This window comes from Armigeres subalbatus, unplaced genomic scaffold, assembly GCF_024139115.2.
Source record: "Armigeres subalbatus isolate Guangzhou_Male unplaced genomic scaffold, GZ_Asu_2 Contig152, whole genome shotgun sequence".
In the NCBI taxonomy this organism is placed as follows: domain Eukaryota; kingdom Metazoa; phylum Arthropoda; class Insecta; order Diptera; family Culicidae; genus Armigeres; species Armigeres subalbatus.
Window position 1 is genome coordinate 106,179 of NW_026942308.1, and position 20,825 is coordinate 127,003.

At 39.2% G+C, this 20,825-nt stretch overlaps 1 protein-coding gene across 1 annotated transcript; it reads left to right on the plus strand.

Annotated features, from left to right (window-relative positions):
* Window positions 1–16,371: 16,371 nt before the first annotated feature.
* LOC134202916 (uncharacterized) lies at window positions 16,372–20,553 on the plus strand. The gene is made up of 8 exons (XM_062677927.1): window positions 16,372–18,132; window positions 18,187–18,427; window positions 18,579–18,707; window positions 18,768–19,066; window positions 19,135–19,276; window positions 19,334–19,620; window positions 19,681–19,772; window positions 19,832–20,553. The coding sequence occupies exons 1-8, from the start codon at window positions 16,937–16,939 to the stop codon at window positions 20,299–20,301; spliced, it is 2,856 nt and encodes a 951-aa protein (XP_062533911.1). The 5' UTR covers window positions 16,372–16,936; the 3' UTR covers window positions 20,302–20,553.
* The last annotated feature ends 272 nt before the right edge of the window (window positions 20,554–20,825 follow it).

Here is a 20,825-nt window from a genome sequence, read left to right on the forward strand (position 1 = left end):
CCCATGCTAAAACAAAGCTGACCATGATTTATGAGCAATGGTATTCAGAATGCTCGATCCACTGGTATGGATCTAGAGGGCTATGGTAGTGTTAGGGCCTGAGATCAAGAGGTCCACGGTTCGAATATAGAGGTAAAAAAGATTTTTTTAATCTACAGATTTGTTTGAAATCGATCCAGTCCACAAATCACCTGCCCACTCCGATACCTGCCTCGTTCTGTGTTTTTTTTGCTGAATTTCTCTAAAGCTTTTGTAATCCTAATCAAATATAACAATATTATATTTACAGTTGATATGTGTGTTCATATAGTTTGAAATCTGTTTCTTGTTTTCCGACATTTCGTTGGCAAAGTTCCATAAAACCACGTCATTTACACTATTTCTCAAGCGGGCGCCTACAGCTTCTTTATTAAGTGACATAGATTTTCAAACACACACACACTCCCCGCTCAAAAGGATCGGATCGGATCATGCAGCGCCGAGGATAGAAATCTTGTCAATAAATGGCGGCATCATTGCTAGTGATCGACTTCGCTCGCCCATCGATGCCATGTCACTTGCACCATATAACGCAATATACCCAACAGCTTGACTGACCACCAGGAACGACAAATGTCGTCACAATAATGCAAACTGCAATGATGCATATTCTGCTTCGATGGAGTGCAAAATGGTTTGACATATTTATAGGTCGATGCCGATGCTGTGATGTGCGCTTCATACATGCCGGCGCGGCACAAAATCTCAATCTAAATAGCATGTACACCCATCCAATCCTTCAAGAAAATGTGACCGTCATCGTCGTCGTCGCCAGGCTGTCGATATGCGATACAAAAGCAAAGATGCAGCTCCAGGTCATTTATGATGCTTTAGGTTTATGTTGCGCTAGTTGGATGCACTGTTCTAAATGTCGATTTACTTAGGCCAACGGAAGCTAGAATTTCAGTCGCCGGCAACAACGACAACGACTTCGTAGATAGTGCATGCGGCCAAGACGATGATCGACGGACGTCGGTTGAGGACAATCCTTTTCTTTGCCACACACATATGGATATCATAGTCGCTTGTTTGTTCTGGCTAAATTGCGTGTGGTAAACCTTCCTTGGCAAGTCCACCGGCATTGAGGTGCGGTGCCGTCATCCAAAAGGCGTCTCAAATCAACGTCTTCTTCATACTTCAACGCTTCGCATGACCGACATGTTGGTTTACTTGTGGGTGGTAAGACTAGTGTGTTGATAGTTTGTTATAGAAATTCTATAGGCTAGTAAGTATCGAGATATTATAAAAATTATTTTAAATTTGAAAGCAACGCCCTTTATTTTTTTAAATTCCGTATAATAATCTATAATAATCAATCAAAAGTGTAAAGTCTCATGCAATATTTGCATAAGAATCCAGCAATTTTGCATATGCCCAGATTTTGGTGAGATCTTGTACAAAATTGTGGAAAATTTTACAAACGCTAGTAGTTAAATGTCACATTGCAATTTGATATTATGTGTATTGAATAATCAAAGTTCAAACTAAATATCTATTTTTTTATTAAATATGATTTTCGATTTTAGTTTTATGTTCAGGGCAAAAGAAAATAATCAAATATATAGAGAATTTACTCCTCAAGTTCACGTTACTGCAACCATTCTACTTGGCTTAAAAGAGTCTTATTATGTCATGAGTATTTTACACTCTTTAAATACCAGTTTGAGAATGAATTTCATAAGCATTCAAGAAAATCATTCAATGATGAGGGTCTTAAATAGTACATAACCATTTTCAACTGTTTGCTCACAGAATTGTCGCACACACGACAGATTTGCGGTTTTTCATCCTAAGTCGTTGTCACTATACGGCCAGCTTTTGTCGGCATTATTGACGCGGCAGGAGACTGGAGAGACGTTTATGTCTTATGAGCCTTCTTCAACCACCCTCTCTCACCACGATTATTATTGCGCTGGAGGGATAAATGAATGAATGAATAAGTTCTACCGCGGCATAGAATTGGACTCGAGCGGCACTAAAGAGGAGCCTTAATTGCTTTCCTGGGGATCCTTGAGGACGGCGGAAGAAAGTAGTATTAGTTACTTCGCTGAATGCAAAGTGCAACAGACTGTTCGCGAGCTGCGAGAGCGTAGATTGTTTTATCCATTTGAATGGTGGACTGAATAGACTGTTTGTAAAGTGATACATATAATCTATTCAGCACGTAAACGGGGCTAAGTGTTCCTTTTGAGGTTTAAGAAAATCTCCAGATTATGATTAATATCGATTTGTATGAAGAAATATTATTAAATCTTTATGCTGGTTTAAACACATTTTACACTAAACAGTAATGTTATAAACAGTAATAATAAACGCATGAGGATTTATTCATGTTTTTGAATCAAATACATTAAAATCTTGAAAGCTCTTCATATTATTTAGAAATTGCCATTTATTCTGGTCGAGTTAATAGGGTTTTAACATAATTGTTAAAAAATTCCTCTTTCGTATGATATTAAATGCTTAGCAACAGATGAGATTCTGTACGCACAGATAAAATTAAGTTTTTAAGTTGTGTTTCACAAACTCATTAGATAAGCTATATTTGAATTCGATGACATTAAATTTTAATCTGATTACAAACTGATCAAATTTGCCTGGTTGATCAATTTGTCCTGGATTACGGTATCTATATTTAAACTTTCGTGATGGACTGGGCGTCCTTGTCAGACGTCCAGGCGGTATGTGCATTGTAGGTTATTGATTTGGATTTAATTAATACTGAATGGGGCAGCTGAGCTACCTAAATGTGGTCTAGGCGGAAACAATTTGGCGGATGTCATAATGTTGTCACAATTAAATGTTTGAACTTTATGAGGAGTAGTTATGCTCACTGTTCACGCTGTCTTCAATTAGATGCAAATTAATTGGATTTAGCGTTGAGTGTAATTTTGCTTAGGGCTCGATGTTTGAACGTTAGTAAATATTATGATTGAAATGGAATGCGATCAATAAGGGTGTTTAAATATGACATCCATAACTATTTGAAACTATTCAATTCTAATAATATCATTGCGCCCTCAGGAGTTTTCCTTAGCTGTGCGGTAAGACGCACGCCATAAAGCAAGACCATATGCCGAGGGTGGCTGTGTTCGATTCCCGGTGCCTGTCTAGGCAATTTTGATTGAAGTCTGACTTCCCTGGGCATAAAGTATCATCGTGTTAGCCTCATGATATAAGAATGCAAAATGGTAAACTTAGAAACCTCGAGTTAATAACTGTGGAAGTGCTTAGAACACTGTGCGAGGCGGCTCTGTCCCAATGTGGGATGTAATGCAATAAGAAGAAGAAGAAGAAGAATATCATTGCGCTTTTGTCTATATTCGAGCGCCAAAACATAAAAAATGTACTCAAACGTGCAGCTCAATCGGGTTGTAAGCAAATGACGTAGGATCACGTAGTGTATGTAATGAATTCCATTAATAGTAGCAGAACGCACCCTGCGTTTTAGGGTTGACAGTACAAATTACAAAGTGTCAAGTCTTTGCTGCATTGTGGTACTTAAATCGATTTCCGCACAGTAAAAACGATATCCGTCAAAAATTAAACTTTTAGCTGGGTTTCGCAAATAATTGTTGATTTTCAGCAGCTTTGACAGATAGCTCAACAAAAAACATGTTTTGGGGCTCGGCTGTGCAAATCTCGGTAAAAGTTGAACAAATTGTGAGATCCTGATGAAAAAATTAAGGTAAAAAGAAGTCAAACCAGTTCTAGTACTGATCATTGATTATTATACAAAGTTATACAAAGTTGATAATTTATCAAAGTGATCTCGAGTCTGTAACTGACGTAAAACCATGGATCCGTGGATGGAGTAGGAAGACTACACAGATTTTTGTATTTGCTATGCATATTCATGAACGATTTTTTATATGGATTTTGACAGCGCATGCAATCTTAGAATTTGAGGAAACTTTTCCTTTTATGATATATACCAATAAATTTTTTATCCGACCCTCCATCAAATCTGTCAAATCTAAACAAAAATAGTCAAACGAGAAAAAAATTTGAATTTTTTTGCCGATTTTTCTATAAGGTCAATGAGGATCAGGTGTCTCCATATTGACGCAATAACTTGAAATTTAAATTTCCTAAAATTGAGATGTGTTGAGATTTTGATCAGTACAGACTATTTAGAATTTATAGCTTTGTGCTGTGAAAAATGATAGATTTGGCCATTATTGGGAAAAGTTTTTCAAATTTTGTGGCCACTAAAAAATTTAATCTAATCAAACCGTCCTGCAGAATCAATAGACTGTCAATTCAAAATATAACTCACCACCAGTATGGTAGCATTTTGATTTTCAAGAGACCAAATGAAAATGTAGCGGGCGACCTGTCACATTACAAGCAGTCATGATGGGAATGTTGCTTTGTTTTAATATCTAAATTTTTGAATAGTAACAAATAACGATGACTAGTCGATAAAATGATTATATTCTGCCTGATTTTCGAGAAAGAGTTACATTATTGAAGAGCAAAGCGCGTTTAAATAGTTTGACAGGCCCAGAAACTTGACGGAAATCCTTCCATTGTGTTTTCGAACAAATGTTTTCGACAAATATTCACGTCACAATTAGGTTGATCTTTATCTCCTTCAGACATTCCTTCAGTGAAATTTGAAATTGGTGTTGTACTGCAAATCCATTCCGTCTTGAAAAGCTTTACTTTGAGTGGAAGGTAATAACTACCATTATACATGAATACAGAAAGCTCCACTGAAATGACTTCTCAGACAGCAATTAGGGATATCACTTTTGGGTAAGCAATCAAGTACAATCAAATGCAGAGTATCAATCTCGAATTAATTTAGCAGAGATACACAAAATGTGCAAATTCAAGCATGCAATTGCTTTCAATCCATGATTTTGAATTTTTTCACGTCCTGTACCTAACAACTCAATACCCACCCAATCACAAACTGCAAAAAACCAAATAAATATCTTGAGAAAATTTCACTTGGCTGCCACTGATACTATCCATGCGAATAAATATTTGTAGATCTCGCCCGACGCGCCTCTCCTCGTGTCTCTGCTACGGACGGAACTTTCTTGCGTCGAAAGCGGTTTATTGTACTTTGAATAAAATTATTCACACAGCATCTTCCTTGTATAAAGTGATGGTCCTGAGAAGAACCAGTTAGTTTTCAGACACTTATCGCATAATTATTCGCAGCAGTAGCAGTCAAGGAAATTTCCTAAATTGTAATTTTAGTGTAGCTACTTGTTTCAGGTTTTATTTCCATCCATGCGAATTATGTTTTGCAGCTTTTCCTTCTGACGCGCGCTCGTGATTTTACTACGACGGCACATTCTGCTGTCGCCAAGCGATTATAATTTTAAATCTCTGCTAAACCTTGCTTCTAAAATTGTGATCCAGAATTGATTTATTTTTTTATATCAAACTGCAAAAAACAAGAAAACTTGAATAACTATCCATGATAAATATTTGTAGCATCTCCTTCCGACGCGCTCTCTGGAACTTTCGCAAGCGGTTAATTTACTTTGAACAAAAATTTAGAAACAACCAAAACCTTCCTTCCTTGTATAAAATGGTTCCAGAATAACCAATTTATTGATCTTCCAACAAAACCAGATTCAGAACCACGCAAGAAAATTTCACTTGAGTGCCGCTGACGCGACGATAGCCACTCGATAGTTTGACGCTAAGGTGACACGGAAGCACTGACAATCATCAAATCGTCATCATTTTCGTCATTGAATGCTTAACTTTTCTACAAACATATGATTTTGATAAAGTATCACAGACGCGCTTACTACCAATCTGCATGCTGATACATTTACAGTTAAGCAACCAACTGAAAACCGAAATACGCCGCCCAAAGTTGCGAGGTGATAATGCTAGAAAGAGACGAAAGATAGGAGAAATCAAGATTTTTATGTATACAGGTTATCCGACTTGTCAATATCCCCAACTCAGCCATCTTGGATTTTGTATGGAATTTATGCTCGTTTGTTTATGTTTTGCATGAAAATGTGCTCTCGGCTGGTTATTCCATCTACTGACGAGTCGGATAACCTGTACATAAAAACTCAATGGTGCAGCCCGATCGGGTTGTACGAAAGGTGACGTTAAACTACGTAGCTGTTTGTAATGTACAGGTTTTCGACTATTCGTGATGAGACCAAAGCAAGCGTTTTCAGTCCAGCTTGAATCTGCTTTCGTTGTTTATCCTTCCTCTGAGATTGAATGAGCATTACGAAAACTGGTGATGTAGGTAACCTCTAGTGGAGGTAGCACCAAGATTTCGCTTGAAAACTATTGAAAACATGATTTTCCTTAAAAAATTGACTTTGCACCTATAGTGGCGAGTCTCATAAGAAACCAACCACTATGGGAACCAAAATTAATTTTTACCGCCACTAAAGGAATCGTGTTTCCATAGTGGTGCAAGCAATATTTGGTAATTGTTGATATTTAATGACATCTAACTAATTTTGTTAGCAAATTTATTAGTTTATCTATTGATTAAGATATTAAAGCTAAAGTTCCCATAATTATCAATTAAAAGAAATATTTTCTTTTGTCGATCTACTAATACCTCCACTATTGGTACCATTGCCATATAATTTTTGGACCAACATTTGAAAAGAAAGATAAAATAAAATTTTCTAATAATCGAGGATTAACAACACTCTCAAGCGTCTCATATCCAAATTACCAATTGATAAAACTCGCTAGAGTAAGAATCGTTCGATAATTGTTTCTCGATTCGAAGCATTGGTAAATGCTACTTTTGAAGTTATTTTCCACATAACACAAACACAATGCCAAACATCCGATTGAACTTCATTGTTGACATTAAATTTGTAGAAGAGTATTGTTAAATGATAATCGATTCCAAAATTTGAAAAGCACAACCCTGGCTGATAGTGTACAGCTGCAACATCACTGACCAGCACATAAAAGCCCTGCAATGGCGGACATAAAAAGTTTTTGAAAAGCAGGTCAAGTTCCAGTTGGAATGTAGTGCTATGGAAGAAGCTTGATGCATTACGAGTTTGACTGATTCACGAAACGAGGCTAAACTGTTAGCAAGTTTTTAATAGTAAATATATACATAGATAGTTACACACTAGAGTCGGTTTTACGCGGAGGATATGGGCCGCGTTAATTGAAAAACGCTTTAGTCACAAAATATGTTTGAATGAACCGCAGAAATCCAGAAATTCGAGTGAAAAAATCGCATAAAAACGATTCCTGTTAAAATAACGCGTAACAAACGACTTCAGTGTACATCGGGTATGAAGTGCTGACTTCCTTGATCGAATGGTCCAAGAAAATGAAAATCCATCGAGAAATTGCTGAGATATTAAGGATCGAAGTCTATCATATTTCGTGACGTTTTCAATTTTTGCAATCGTAAAGTGTACCCCAATATAAAAAAGACAGACGTAGTTCTACGTCAAAAATCTTGGAGAAATAACAGGTGTTTAGTGCCTCCTCGAGTCACCTTAACGCTACAGATGCAGAAACCAAGTTCGATACTAGGAAAATGTCATCGTTCTGTGCGCTTTCCGTTTTCTTCTCTCCTAACCACTCAACGTGGATCATCTTAGTAAGAAATGATGCACGAGCGCGAATCATGGGCCTTTATAACCGAGAAAATGAAACAGTAGGTCATAAGGTTCGTCTCCCAAGAGATCGAGTCTCCTCATCTTCTTCTATGTTTCGCTTTCAGCACAATCAGCACAAAACCGGAAAAGTGTGAGGAGTGTTGTAGAATTAAAATAAAGATCCGGACAAATTTAGCTCTTTCATTAGAATTTATTAGGCTGAAGGTCATTTAGCGAAGATCATTAGCCGAATGGCCATTAGGTTAATGAGAAAAAGAAGTGAAAAATGAGAAGTTCTTCCTTCACTCATTATTTTTCCTTCTCCCTCTTGCTTCTTCTTTGTTCCTTCTTCCCACTTCTTTCTTCCTCTTCCTTTGCCTTTTTCATCTTCTTTTTCTACTATTCCTTCTTCCTTCTTGCCTCTTCTTTCTTCCTTCTTTCTTTCCTTTTCTTCGAACGCCTTTTTCCTTTTCCTTCATCGGTCTTCCTTCTTCCGTCTTTCATCTGCCTTCTTCCTTCTTACTTTTTCCTTCTTCCTTACTCTCCTTCTTCCTTCTTCTTGCTTCCTTATTTCTTCTTCCTTCTTTCCTCCTTTTACCTTCTTCCTTTCTTTCATTCTTCCTTTTTCCTTCCTCTCTAGTTAAAACTTACTTCATATGGCCATTAAAACATATATTCATTATGTATCGATAAGGGCCTCTTACGGTGTCATTGAGAATGGCTACCCTGCGACTCACCAATGAGCTCCATAGCCACGACTCATTGATTATTACCTATCAGCAGGATAGATGTCAACATCAAATTCTTAAATCATAGTGAAAACATGTAAAATATCGAAAAATAATAAACTCTCTCTAACCTGTTATCTATTAATGTCAATTATATCTTCATTATTCTACTTGGAACGTCTTGAAAAATTAAAAGAAAAACGCAGTAAATTTCAATTATCGCATGGTAGTGAAAGCTGGCAACAATGTCACGAGATGTGAACATAAACAGCCAGCATCATGAAAAAAAAACATAAATATCAACGTAAATCAAAGCTAATCTGTTGGTTTTTACATTTCGTTAATTTATGTCATAGTTAAACCGTATTGAGTAATCCTGGTACAACAGATCAAAATCGTTCACATTAATGCAATGTTTACGGTAATCGGAGTTAACAAAAAGTGGTTATTTTGTCTGCTTGTAGATATGGGTAGTCAAGTTTCATGACTACTAAAAGTTGATGATTTTATGGTACAACCACAAAGAGATTGAGTGCCACCGCAAGTCACCTTAAGACATGAATAAGATCTCCATGCTAGTCTTTGATCTCTCTACTCCCACTGAGAGGCATAGTGACATTGAAGCTTTGAACCACCCACACATGCAAAACCTCTCAGTGCACTTGAGAAAATTGCTATGGTGCGTGTACTGAGAGCGAGTTCTATGACGCTCTGACTAGAACCTGTTTTAAGTTAATCAATTAGAATTGAACAAAGGAACCATCGCAGTGTTTTATTTCGTCGTTTTCACGATCGAAATACAAAACTCGAAAGTGATGATTTTCATAGGGTTTGTCTCCAAGTTTCAAATATTTAAGAGCGCATCTTTCGATAAAAAAGTTTGATGATTAATCTCCTAAAAGTGAGTTGAATATTTTTCCACATTAGTATGAATAGTGTCTTCTGTAGTTGTAGAAATTGTAATAGAAAACTTTGCTGAACATGCCAAGTCTCTATCTCTTATATAACAAACTTAAGACGTTTTATGTAAAACCCCTTCAAAATCATATTTTCTCGTTAACTCTTTCAATGATTTTCCATTTTCCGTCTCTTCTAGGAAGATGTTAAGCAAAATAACATGTTCTGCTGAACATTGTAACATTCCATCTCATATACAACAAAAGTTATCTTTAAATTAAACATATTTTTAGAGGTATTTACACTTATAATTTCTCCCTTAATTGCAAAACGCAAATTTCTTCACGATATGCTGAAAGTCGCTCATTCATCTTTCTCGTCATTGAAAACTTTTGTCGACAAGAGTCTCCTCGATTGCTGTGTTAAAACTTGAAAACACATGAAAATCAAAATATTGGAATAATTTTTATAGATAGGAAGTTGCAGTTCAGCAAAACATGTATTTTGCTGGTTTGACAACTTGTAGAAGAGACGGAAATGGAAAAATCAGTGGAGAGTTAAAGTTAGGATAATGATTTTAAAGGATTTCCACATAAAATATGCCTGTGTTGAAATTGGTTACAATTAAAAGCACACTAATAAAGATTGAAAAAAACATAAACATGTTAAGTTTATTATACAAAATATGGAAACTCTGCTTCATAGTCGCATTTGTTTTAATAGATCTTGTTATAAAATTTATTTGCCAGTTGTTTCCAAATTAACTGATTTGTATCTATTTTTCGCTTTGTCATCGCTTTCAAACTTTCACTAAAATTGTTTTAGAACTTCCTCTGACTTCTCGGTCAACCTCTGGCTTTTATACAACGGGATCCAACGAACTCAATGATCAATGCCTCAGTTCCTCAATGCGTCCTAAAATTTACCTAGATAAGCAGATGTTTCATCTGTTAACTAAATCCAAACGCTTCGACATGTGCTGTGTATGTTATTTGTATTTTCGACATCACACGAATATTTAAGAAATTTGAAGTTTTTGAATTCTTTTAATTAATTTTCAAAAAAACATAAATTATATATTTTTGTGATTTTCTTCTGAATTAGTAGAACAAACAACTATAAAACTTATATAAATTACATAAGGCAAAAAACGTTTTATGTAGTGAAACCTCAAAACATTCTTTTAGCTAGAATTACTGATGATTTTTCAATTTTCTCTCTCTAAAGTTTCAAACAGCAAAAATAATGTTTTGCTGAATTGCACTTCCTATCTCTCATAAAACCAAAGTTATTCAAATTATGATTTTTCATGGCTTCAAGTTTTTAACAAGCATTCGAGAAGACTCTGTCGACAAAAGTTTTCAATGACAGTAGAAAGATGAAATGAGCGACTTTCAGCATATCGTGAAGAAATTTTGACTTTTTGAATTAAGGAGAAATTATATGTAAATAATATCAAAATATGTTTAATTTAAAGATAACTTTTGTTGTATATGAGATGGAATGTTACAATGTTCAGCAAGAACATGTTATTTTGCTTGCTTAACATCTTCCTAGAAGAGACGGAAAATGGGAAAATCATTGGAAAGAGTTAGAATGAAAATATGATTTTGAAGGGTTTTTACAAAACGTCTTAAGTTTGTTATATATAAGAGATAGAGATTTGCATGTTCAGCAAAGTTGCTCGTATTACAATTTCTACAATTTTACAGAAGACTATGTGTCTATCTCATTCCGGTGGAAAAATAATTTTCTCAACTCACTTTTAGGGGATTAATCATCAAACTGTTTTTATCGAAAGATGCGCACTTAAATATCTTGAAACTTCTGTGAACAAACCCTATATCAAATATCAACACTTTTCGAGTTTTGTATTTCGATCATGAAAACGACGAAATAAACACTGTGCATCGGTTGCAAGCGTAACGGTAGAGGCGATTTAACGTTTAACATGCTCTGTGACCAAATCCCAAGATTTTTCCTATCTGGATCCTCTAATTGTAGGAACGATCCGTGTTTTGCCATAATCTTACAGCAAGTACATTGGAGCCAATTGGTTAACTTGACATTGTAATTGTTCCTGCATTGATTGTAATACGGCGATACACTTGCTTACCCACTTGAAAATCTGCTGGTGAACGCGATTGCGCAGGTTATAGCGCTGAGCGCCGTATTAAGTCGGCTTAAAATTTTCAACCCTTAAATGGAAACAACCCTCGCTCCTGCTAGATGATACGTTGTTGGTATCCTGGAGCCGGAACATCTTCCACTCGAACCGCACATCGTATGGTTCATCCTCGACCGGAACATACTTTCACAGCTATAACGCGCTCCTCAATCTTCTGAGTCTAATCTTCGTTACGATGAGTCTCCTAGCTTGGACGCTCGGACCTCGCAGACGCTACGTCGCGTCGCATCGCAATGCGTCCAGGACGATGTTGTCAACATCTCGGCGGTGAACGAGTCATGCCTAGATGCTGCAGGTCCAGACACCATCGATTGAGCCGCCACTTGTTGTTTCGGATATCTGAGGAAGCATCTGTGATCGTAGAATGGCTACCACCTTCTACGTAGCCTCGGAACTTCTATCATGAAAACTGCTAGTGCTCCTTTCGAAAGCCGAATAGTTTTGCTGTACGTGTTGGTTTTTGAGGAACAAAGCTCGCTATTTCTTCGATCGTTCTGAATTTCGAGTTAGTGCCGGACTACCAACTCTAGCTCAAAGTCGAGGTTTGAATGAATGGGAGCGGCGATCAACCGTTGTTTTATCGCTTGGAATGCTTCATCCACTTCTTCAGGCACGCAAAGTCTTGGGTTTTCCCAAAAATCGGAGATTTGTGCTGAGAGCGTTCTGAAGGTCAATAAAGCGTCGGTAATATTTTACTATCTGAGAAAGCGCCGGACTCGGCTCGAAGTGATTAAAATACCCAACAAGGAAAAAAGGCCGGACTTATCAAATGGAGGAGCCTAACGTCCAATTCCTTAAACCTTCGAAGGGTCAGGCGAAAAGGTTTCGGACCGTTAAAACTTATACTTTTCAAGGTTAATGATAGATTTGTCTGACTTAGCCTTTTTAGACTTATTCTAGCAGACGGATATGTCATGGCCACTATGATATCGTCTAAATAAAACATCCACGGCTCCTAGCTTCCAGCCTGAGGATCTTATCCATCAGCCGAGATGAAGTGACTGGACGGTTAATCAGGCCAAATGAGAGACGGATATTGGAACATTCCACGACCTTGGATAAGAACGCGGTTAGAGGTTAGATTTCGCTCAGCGGTATTCGGAAAAGATCCTTCAAATCAATCAGCAAATACCTAGTCTTGTCCAATCGTCCTAATGTACGACTGTCACAATTGTGCGAAGCAGATCGAATGGAATCTAAAAACGACAGAACGAAGCTTTAATCCTGGCCGTTCCATAATTTATCGTCCGCTATTAGCTGTGGAGGGTATTTAGATCTAATCGTTTATCCCACTGCAGCACGTTCAATAGCTTGGGGACACTTCTGGAAGCGATATGATCGAGAGAGTATCCCAACGATCTACAAGTGCGCGACAAGTTGATCAAACAGAAGGCCAACGTAAAACCAGGTATGATTTTGTGCAGAAAGATAACAATATTCTCCGGCAAATTGAAATTGGGGCTGTACTAGCAGTGCATTGTGGAACGGATAACTGGTAAAGACGAAAATGGTACACGCAGATGACCTAACAAACTTGCGACTTTACCTGTATTTGATATTATACTGACCGAACAAGAGCCCGCCCATTCAATCGTTACGACAAACATTTGTTTACATGTGCCGAAAGTGTTATTTGGCCGAAAGTGTTTTGGCGAAAGGGTCGTTTGCCGAAAGGGCCATTTGGCCAAAAGGAACATTTGGCGAAATGGTCGTTTGGCCGAAGTCATTATTTGGCCGAAAGTGTTATTTGGCAAAGGGTCGTTTGGTCGAAAGGGTCGTTCGAAAGGTGTATGGCCGAAAGGGTCTTTTGGTCGAAAGGGTTGTTTGGCGAAAGAGTCTTTTGGTCGAAAGGGTAGTTTGGCCGAAAGGGTTGTTTCGAAAGCGTCATTTGGTCAAACGGGTCGTTAAGCGAATGGGTCATTTGGCGAATAGGACATTTGACCGAAAGGTCATTTAGCCGAATAGTTTAGTGAGAAAATAGGAATGAGAAGGAGAGTCTCACTACCACTTCGACCTTTACTTTCACAGTGAGATGTGAGAAATGAAGAGAAGGAGATGTCCACTTCTCACTCTCATTCTCACTTCACTTTACGGCGAGAAGTGGTAATGAGAGGAGAAGGAGAGTCTTACTTCTCACTCCTCATTCTCAATTTTCACTGTGAAAAAAAGAGGAGCGCAAAATGAGTACTGAGACGTCTCACTACTCACTTTTTACAGCGAGAAGTGAGAAATGAGGATTGAGAAGTGAGACGTCTCGTTTCTCACTCTTCATTATTCTCTTCTCACTGTAAAAAATGAGAAGCGAAGTGGAGAGACGTCTCATCACCATTGCACTACTCACTTTTCACAGTGAGAAGTGAGAAATGATAGTCTCACTTTTGATTTAAAGTGGATCTATGTGATGCACCAGCAATCATTAAATGGAAAAGTCATAGGAAACTGTTCCGATCTCTATCTCACTGAACATATATTCATGTCATCGCGAAACAAAGAAATACGGCACTAGAGTCCTAGATGAAGAGTAACGTCAAGTCCACGTTTGACAGGTCTCCTGCTCGTTTGGAACGCGCATTTATATGGAACTGACAGACGATTCTGTTCCAATTCTTACACTTGACGACAATGTTATTATAATCACTGTATACGGCAACATGTGTGCTCACTGCTAAAAAATACAAGAATAAAAAAACAAACCAAATTGCTTTTCACTGCTTTGATTTTGATGGGACAAATATCGGAACCATGCGATGAATTCAGGAGCAGTTCCCTCATGTATAAATTTAATCAAAAGACAATGCCAAATCAGCTTTTTAACTATAGTTTTTGTTTAGTATGCAATAGGGTTCTGATACAGACTCGAAGTAGACTTTTCCAAAATGTGGCAATCCAGCCTTTTTAAATTACCGAAGTTTTGGTCATTTGTTTTATAACTACCCTTGAGAACCGTTGGCAAATGTTTAAACAATCTAGCAAGCCTGTTTTCACCGTTGGCTCACCCGGATAAACAAGTAACAAGCATCATGTAGAGATGTCTACGAGGATCAAAGCAAGAAGACCCAAATAACAAAAACCACAAAACCCAAGGAGTGCTTTGGCTCGGTCGGGTCTGGTCCTCAAAAGTCTAAAATGAGGACGTAATACTTTTCAAACATATGATGGTAGTTGGACATCTCCGTGTGGCGAGGTAAATAAGGTCACTGAGTAAATCATTATCGTATTCAGATTAGCTGGCAAACATTGGACCATCATCCACGGTCAAATCAACAAAAGTCAATGATGCACTGCAGTTCTGCACGGTTTTTCTATATGTCTACTTTTCGAACGTGGGTTGTGCTGGGCCAGAGCTAGGATTTAATTAATCCTTTTCAGTGAGGTACGCTCGTTAGTCTTTCGTGTTGGGTATCGTTACAGGCTAAATTGGATGGATGTTTACCATCCGATGTTATCAACGTGGCTAATGGGAATGATGTTAGATAAACAGACAATTCGTATCACTACCTTCATCCTATGTTCTTCCTTTATCGTTACAAAAGATTATGACTGCTTCTAATGCAAATGGATTTGAAACAATTTTTGTTTTTTTTGTTCTATATTCCTTTGAAATAATTTTTATGTTTGTCAGTCAAGGTTGGGCTTTGTGAAAGAAGCATATGCAGAAAAGAAAGATACCTCCACGAAAATAAAAATCATAAATAATCTATGCTTAAGGAAAAACGCTCTAATAATAATAAAACAAAATACATAACATTGGGAATTATAGTAGGTATATCAACTAAGATAAATTTGTTCGAGATTGCTTTAAGCTTGTAGTTTGATCTGTGCAGAGCATGTTATAACAAACGTTAGATCCATCATTGCATCGCATCGTAAAACTTTTCTGCCCTTCAATCTGTAAAATGGTAAATACCAACAACGTCGCACCGACAGCATCCGACGGTAATCAAAGCCTTTCTAGACTCGTGCTGAACGTGTCTTTTCCTCCTGATTTTCCCTCCGCCTGTGGGCTACGGACGAAGGCAAACATTTCATTTTCATCTAAAATAACCATAAAATTTTATGGCGCTGAACACTTCTAAGAGGAGCCAGTCAGTACCTACACTATATCTCCAGTGGTGGCAGTAAGCAGTACGTGGCAGTGACAGTAACATGGCAACCGAAGTAAACGCCGGCACCGACTTCTTCGTTGGTGGCCCGTGGGTTCAGATTGTCCGACTGTGTCGCAGTGGTTCTCTGATTCATCGGAGGGGACTTTTCTATCAAGTTCAGAAAGTGAACAAATTTATTTGGACGTATCGCTTCGAGAAGTTTGATTATATTCAAAAGCTAGCCTAGATGGCTCTCGTTGGCTCGAATTTATTAATCTCTATCTTCTTAAAAAGTATAAATGAGTTGAGATTTCCTTCCTGACGATTTAACTCGAACGGTTGACGATTTGCAAGATTTTTTCCTAATGGATTCGTTTTTGGATTCGCAAGGTTTGTATATACAAAAGTTGGTGACTTTAATGGGAAATGTAAAATCATTAGAATACAATTTCAACTGTTGAGGAAAACAAAACAAATGCACGGAAATTGATCTATAGTTCGGTGATGCAAAGATACGAATTTTGACCTCAACAGTGAGACTGTTTCAGTGGCTCGTAATTGACTAGACTTGAAGACAGCCTTACTGGTGAGGTCCGAATTCGTATGTAAAGTGTGTAAAGTCAAGTTATTGAATTAAATGAGATAGTACTATCTCGTCTTATGACAAGTAAAGACATTCCGCTAAAAGCACAAAATAATTTTCTATATGAAATTCAGTTATCAAAATCGTATTGCATATTTTAAATCTATTGAAAACCTGCTTAGAATGGGCTGTTGAATGTAACTCTAATACTAATTTATGATGTTTATATGCGTTTTATCAAGATTTAACAAGCTTGTTATCTATTCGCAGGATCTCGTTCGGAACCACGAACCTTTCCTACCAGTTCAAACGTTCGCAAAGAGCCTCAAAACCTATCCAAGGAAGCACTCCGAAAAGAAGCTGAATTTGTATTAGCGCAAGCTGATCGCTTAGATAGAGCTCAATCCCGAAGCAACAGCATCAACGGTAATAAGGACAATAAGTTCAATTCGCTACCGTCGAGGAAATCTCGGGCAAAGAACACACTTACCAGAAGCTCCAGCGATGCTTCCTCTAAGAAACCTCAAAAAAGTCTTTTGAGTTTGTTTAACAAGGCTAAGAATGATGGTCCTGTGAAGCCACCTGAAGAGAAGTCTCGAATAACCGTGAGTCGTAGTAAGAGTGATGTTGGCCAAGCTCCTCGACAAGTAAGAGGTCGAACTCCTAGACGTAACACCCAAGAGCTGAAAAATGATGCACTAACTCCCATAATTGAAGCTTCCCCAGTGGAATACACCAGATCCGTTGATCCGCTTACTGCATACGCTCAGCAGAAAAAGAGCTTCGGAGATAGTCAAGATTTGAATATCTCTACTAACCGCCCAACGTCCAAGCCAGTGATGGAAACGATAGAACTTTTACGGCAGAATTCGAAATCCCAAGAACGCCTGCACAGCTCCCAATTGCCACCTGATAAACCCAACTTGACCAAAGGAGTCACGGTGGAGAATATCGTCAAGCGTCTGTCCTCCGAGCGACACACTTCTCCACCTCCTGCGCAAATTGTTCGTGACGGTTTTTCGTACACTCGACCGGGTGAACCCATTGTCTATGCCCAAGTCGTCTGTAATAATGACAACAAAGCTAAGCACACCGTTCGTAACCACTATCTAGCGAACACCAGCGACGAAGACGTCAAAAAATCTAGTCCACACGACGACCTTCTCAACAGAATGACCACTAAGGAGTACCTCACCATGAAACGCCCAAGCCCTCCATTGCCCAAGTACACCCTTGATGAAACGGACAACTTTCCGCGAACCAAGTTGAAGCCCTATAATAGCGATGAAGACGAAGGACTGGGCATAGATTACAACAAACGCTTTTCAACCTCCTACCTCAAAACGACAACTACTATGGCGGCGGATTCGTTCACCAACTCGGATGAAGACCACATCACTCCGACCGTCAAGTACACTCCTCCATACATGGCCCACAGCTACAGTACGAGCTATCGTGGGCAAGCCGATGGCAAGGAGTATTTCCCAGAATTTCACGAGCTTAGTCAACGGCGAGAGATACTGGAATCGCGGATTCGTAACCGAATCGGCTCGAGGGAGGTACTGGACCTAGGTTCACCCGATAGGGACTTGAACAGACATGCAAGCGCAATGCGGTATGATCAGTACTATCAAAATAGTGGTGCGCGGAGGAGTGTTGACCGAATGGCAAGTGTTTCGCCAGTTCGGAGGAACACTATGTCACCCCCTCCAGTACAGGAAGATTTGGTACAGCGCAGGAACTCGAAGAACCAGTACGTGGAGTCATTTGTCACCAAAACGGTAGTGAATCGTGATGGACGGCCTTTCTCGGAGGAGTACGTGGAGCGTTTCAAATATCCGAGTAAGAATGTGGAAGATGTACGGACGACGAGGACCACGTTCGAGCGGGACGGGTCTGTTGAACGGACCGAGGTGCAGAACTTTACCCGACATCTGGGAGAAACTAGCCACTCGAGACATGTGATGGACAAGGGAGATTCTGGGATTGAGAACGATTTTCGTAAGGACTCGTTGAACAGTGAATATCCGACTGGGTAAGATCTGCATATTCTTAATGTTTTCATGCTTCTGAAATTTCGTTCCTTTAGAAGGAAGTATTCGATGGCTCAGAATATTCATGCTTGTGAGGGATTTCTGCGTCATGAAAGAGCTCATACTAACAGCTGTTTGCGGAAGCCGAAGCGTACATATTCGTATCGAGAGCGAAGCATTGATGATGGCAGCCGGTTCGATCCTAGGTTGGACGATTATCCGGATTCGGCACGGAGTTATCCAAAGGAGCTAAAATCTTCCATGAAGCAGGAGAAGAAAACTGGAGGGTTAGCTAAGGTGAGTGTGGCTTATATGATCGATTTTTTCGAAAACCTGTTATTTATTAAACTTTTGTAATACCATTTATAGTATTTATTGATCATTTATAACTTTGCATGCATTGGGTAATAGTTTAGAAACATTTATGTCAATAGCGTTATAATTTCAGGTTAAACAGTTTATGAGTTCAACCAAAAAGAAACTTGTTAAGATGGGCGAATCGGATAAGAAGGACTCGAGACAGAGCAGCATCCGGAGTGATGAACGGTCACGATATGATGAGCAGTACCATTCTAAGGTGAACCCATCGCAGTATAATGAATTTTGGCTATGAATCTCAAACGCTTTTCATATTTAGGTCCCCGACATTGCCAACCGCCGGCGGTTGTCAACTCCGAAATCTAGTCCTTCAACGACGAAACGTTCGCTTTCATTCAAAAGTACCTCCAAAAGCGGCGAAACGTCAAAAGCTTCCCGTTCGGATTGGTTCAAGTCGTTTGACAGGTTGTCTCGTAAGAAGCCGCAAGACTCCAAATCACAATTTGGTGGAAGCGACGTCAAGTCATCCGCCAGTGGCACAAAACAACAAAAGAGTTTACGGTTTTTCGGTGATACCGATACAGAGTATGCGAACACCGCCCCAGCCAGACCTAGTCGGTAAGCATTGAGTTAAACTGTAATTGGGTTGAAGCGTTAACTAATTCTGAGTTTTCCTCTTGTACAAGATCCAAATCTTCTCTGTCGAAGGTGGATAAGAGATACCAGAGCGCTTATGATTTGGAAGCGACGCCAAAGATCCGCGAAACTCGATATCGTTCCACTTCTATGCAAAATCTTGATGAGGAAGATCGAAGAAATGAGCCTAAGGTAACTCCACTTGAGCATTCGTGTTCAACATAAATACATAAATATGTTTATTATTAGCGAAAAGACTTATACGACATCTCCGAGAACTCGACCAGTTACCGAATGCGATCTCCGTCGCCGAGTTATCCGGTCCGACGACAGCAGAGCATAAGCCGAGACTATACACCGGATCGCACCATCAATCGAAAGAGCTACAGTCGTTCGCGAGAGAACAGTGTTGATCACGTCGAATCCGAACGCTATCAACGATCGAGTCGAAGTCGCAGCGAACAACAGCACAGGAAACCTCCATCCGGCCCACAGAAGCCAGCCCGTAGCTTCGAGCGGAGAGGGAGCTTGACCAGGTGAGATGATAAAAAATTTATTCGTTAGGATTTTTGCTTGATCAAGAGTTATTTTAACAGGGACATGGATCGCGTCCAGGACAGCTCCGGTACCGAGGGTGAATCTAGTCAGCAGAGCCAGAGAAGTGTTGTATTCCTGCATGCAACTACCGGTGAGTTGATTAAAATGATGCTATTATCCTTCTAGCTCCTTCAACATTTCTATTTGTAGTTGGAGACATTCCGCATCCGCACATTGCAAACGCCCACCGAATGGCATACTCGCGGGAATCGCTGAACAGTGCCAAGAAAGTGCAACCGATGACCCGCACCGTATCGCGATCAGTATCCGTGTTGGCTCCATGGAAACCAAAGCACATTCGAGACGGCTACGAAATTAACTACCATAACGATCAGCAGCAGGTTGTGAAACCGATCTCAACATTACCGCGACCGACAAGGAACCGCTCGTCAAGCCAGTCTACGTTGAGCCGAACCAAGCAGAAGACCCGGCGAAGCCATGCCGGATCTAAGGATGATCTGGACTCGGACAAAAGTTCTTCGTTTGATAATTCGCGTAACTCATATCGGACGCCCGACGGCGGCGGCCAGACACATTCGTTACCAAGGAGATCGCGGGAAACTGGATCGGGTTCCGGTAATACGAAAACCAACACTCTCCAGAAGCATCGAAGGGTCTAACCTCGTAGTTTTGCTGCTTGATGTTGAATAAAGTAATATTTAATAATTTTGCTAAACAGAAAAACAATCCAACTTCGATCAAGTGATGTTTGATTTTTGGTCCTGGAGATTAGAAAGTAGTCACATTTTATATTTAACAAAAGTGGATGAATATGTCGCAAAAATTAACGTTGTTCTTCAAAAAAAAAAGTAATATGCGAACGAGATAATTATACTAAAAAGGATTGAATTTTGAATAAAGATTGCAAATTATTTCAACGATCTTACTTGGAATGCGACCAATACTGAACCAAATGTATGATGACCAGCAATATGCGCTCCCTCTCCAGAAAGTTTTTTTTAAGATAGTAAACATAGGTAAACACCAGGAAGTACTGACAATTGCTTGTGTTCGGGCTGGCAACCATTCCGTAGTCAACGAACTGAAGTCTGCTGCGATAGTACAGCCCTGTCATCTCATCAGATAGCATTAAGGTTCCCCCAAACACACGCGATGCGACAGTCGCGACGCGATTCTAGCGCTT

Excerpts from the sequence above, each read along its gene's own strand:
- LOC134202916 (XM_062677927.1), top strand. The coding sequence starts at position 16,937 with ATGGAAACGATAGAACTTTTACGGCAGAATTCGAAATCCCAAGAACGC. Across the intron at positions 18,708-18,767 it reads ATGAGCAGTACCATTCTAAG|GTCCCCGACATTGCCAACCG; the intron begins GTGAACCCATCG and ends TTTCATATTTAG. Across the intron at positions 19,067-19,134 it reads GCCCCAGCCAGACCTAGTCG|ATCCAAATCTTCTCTGTCGA; the intron begins GTAAGCATTGAG and ends CTCTTGTACAAG.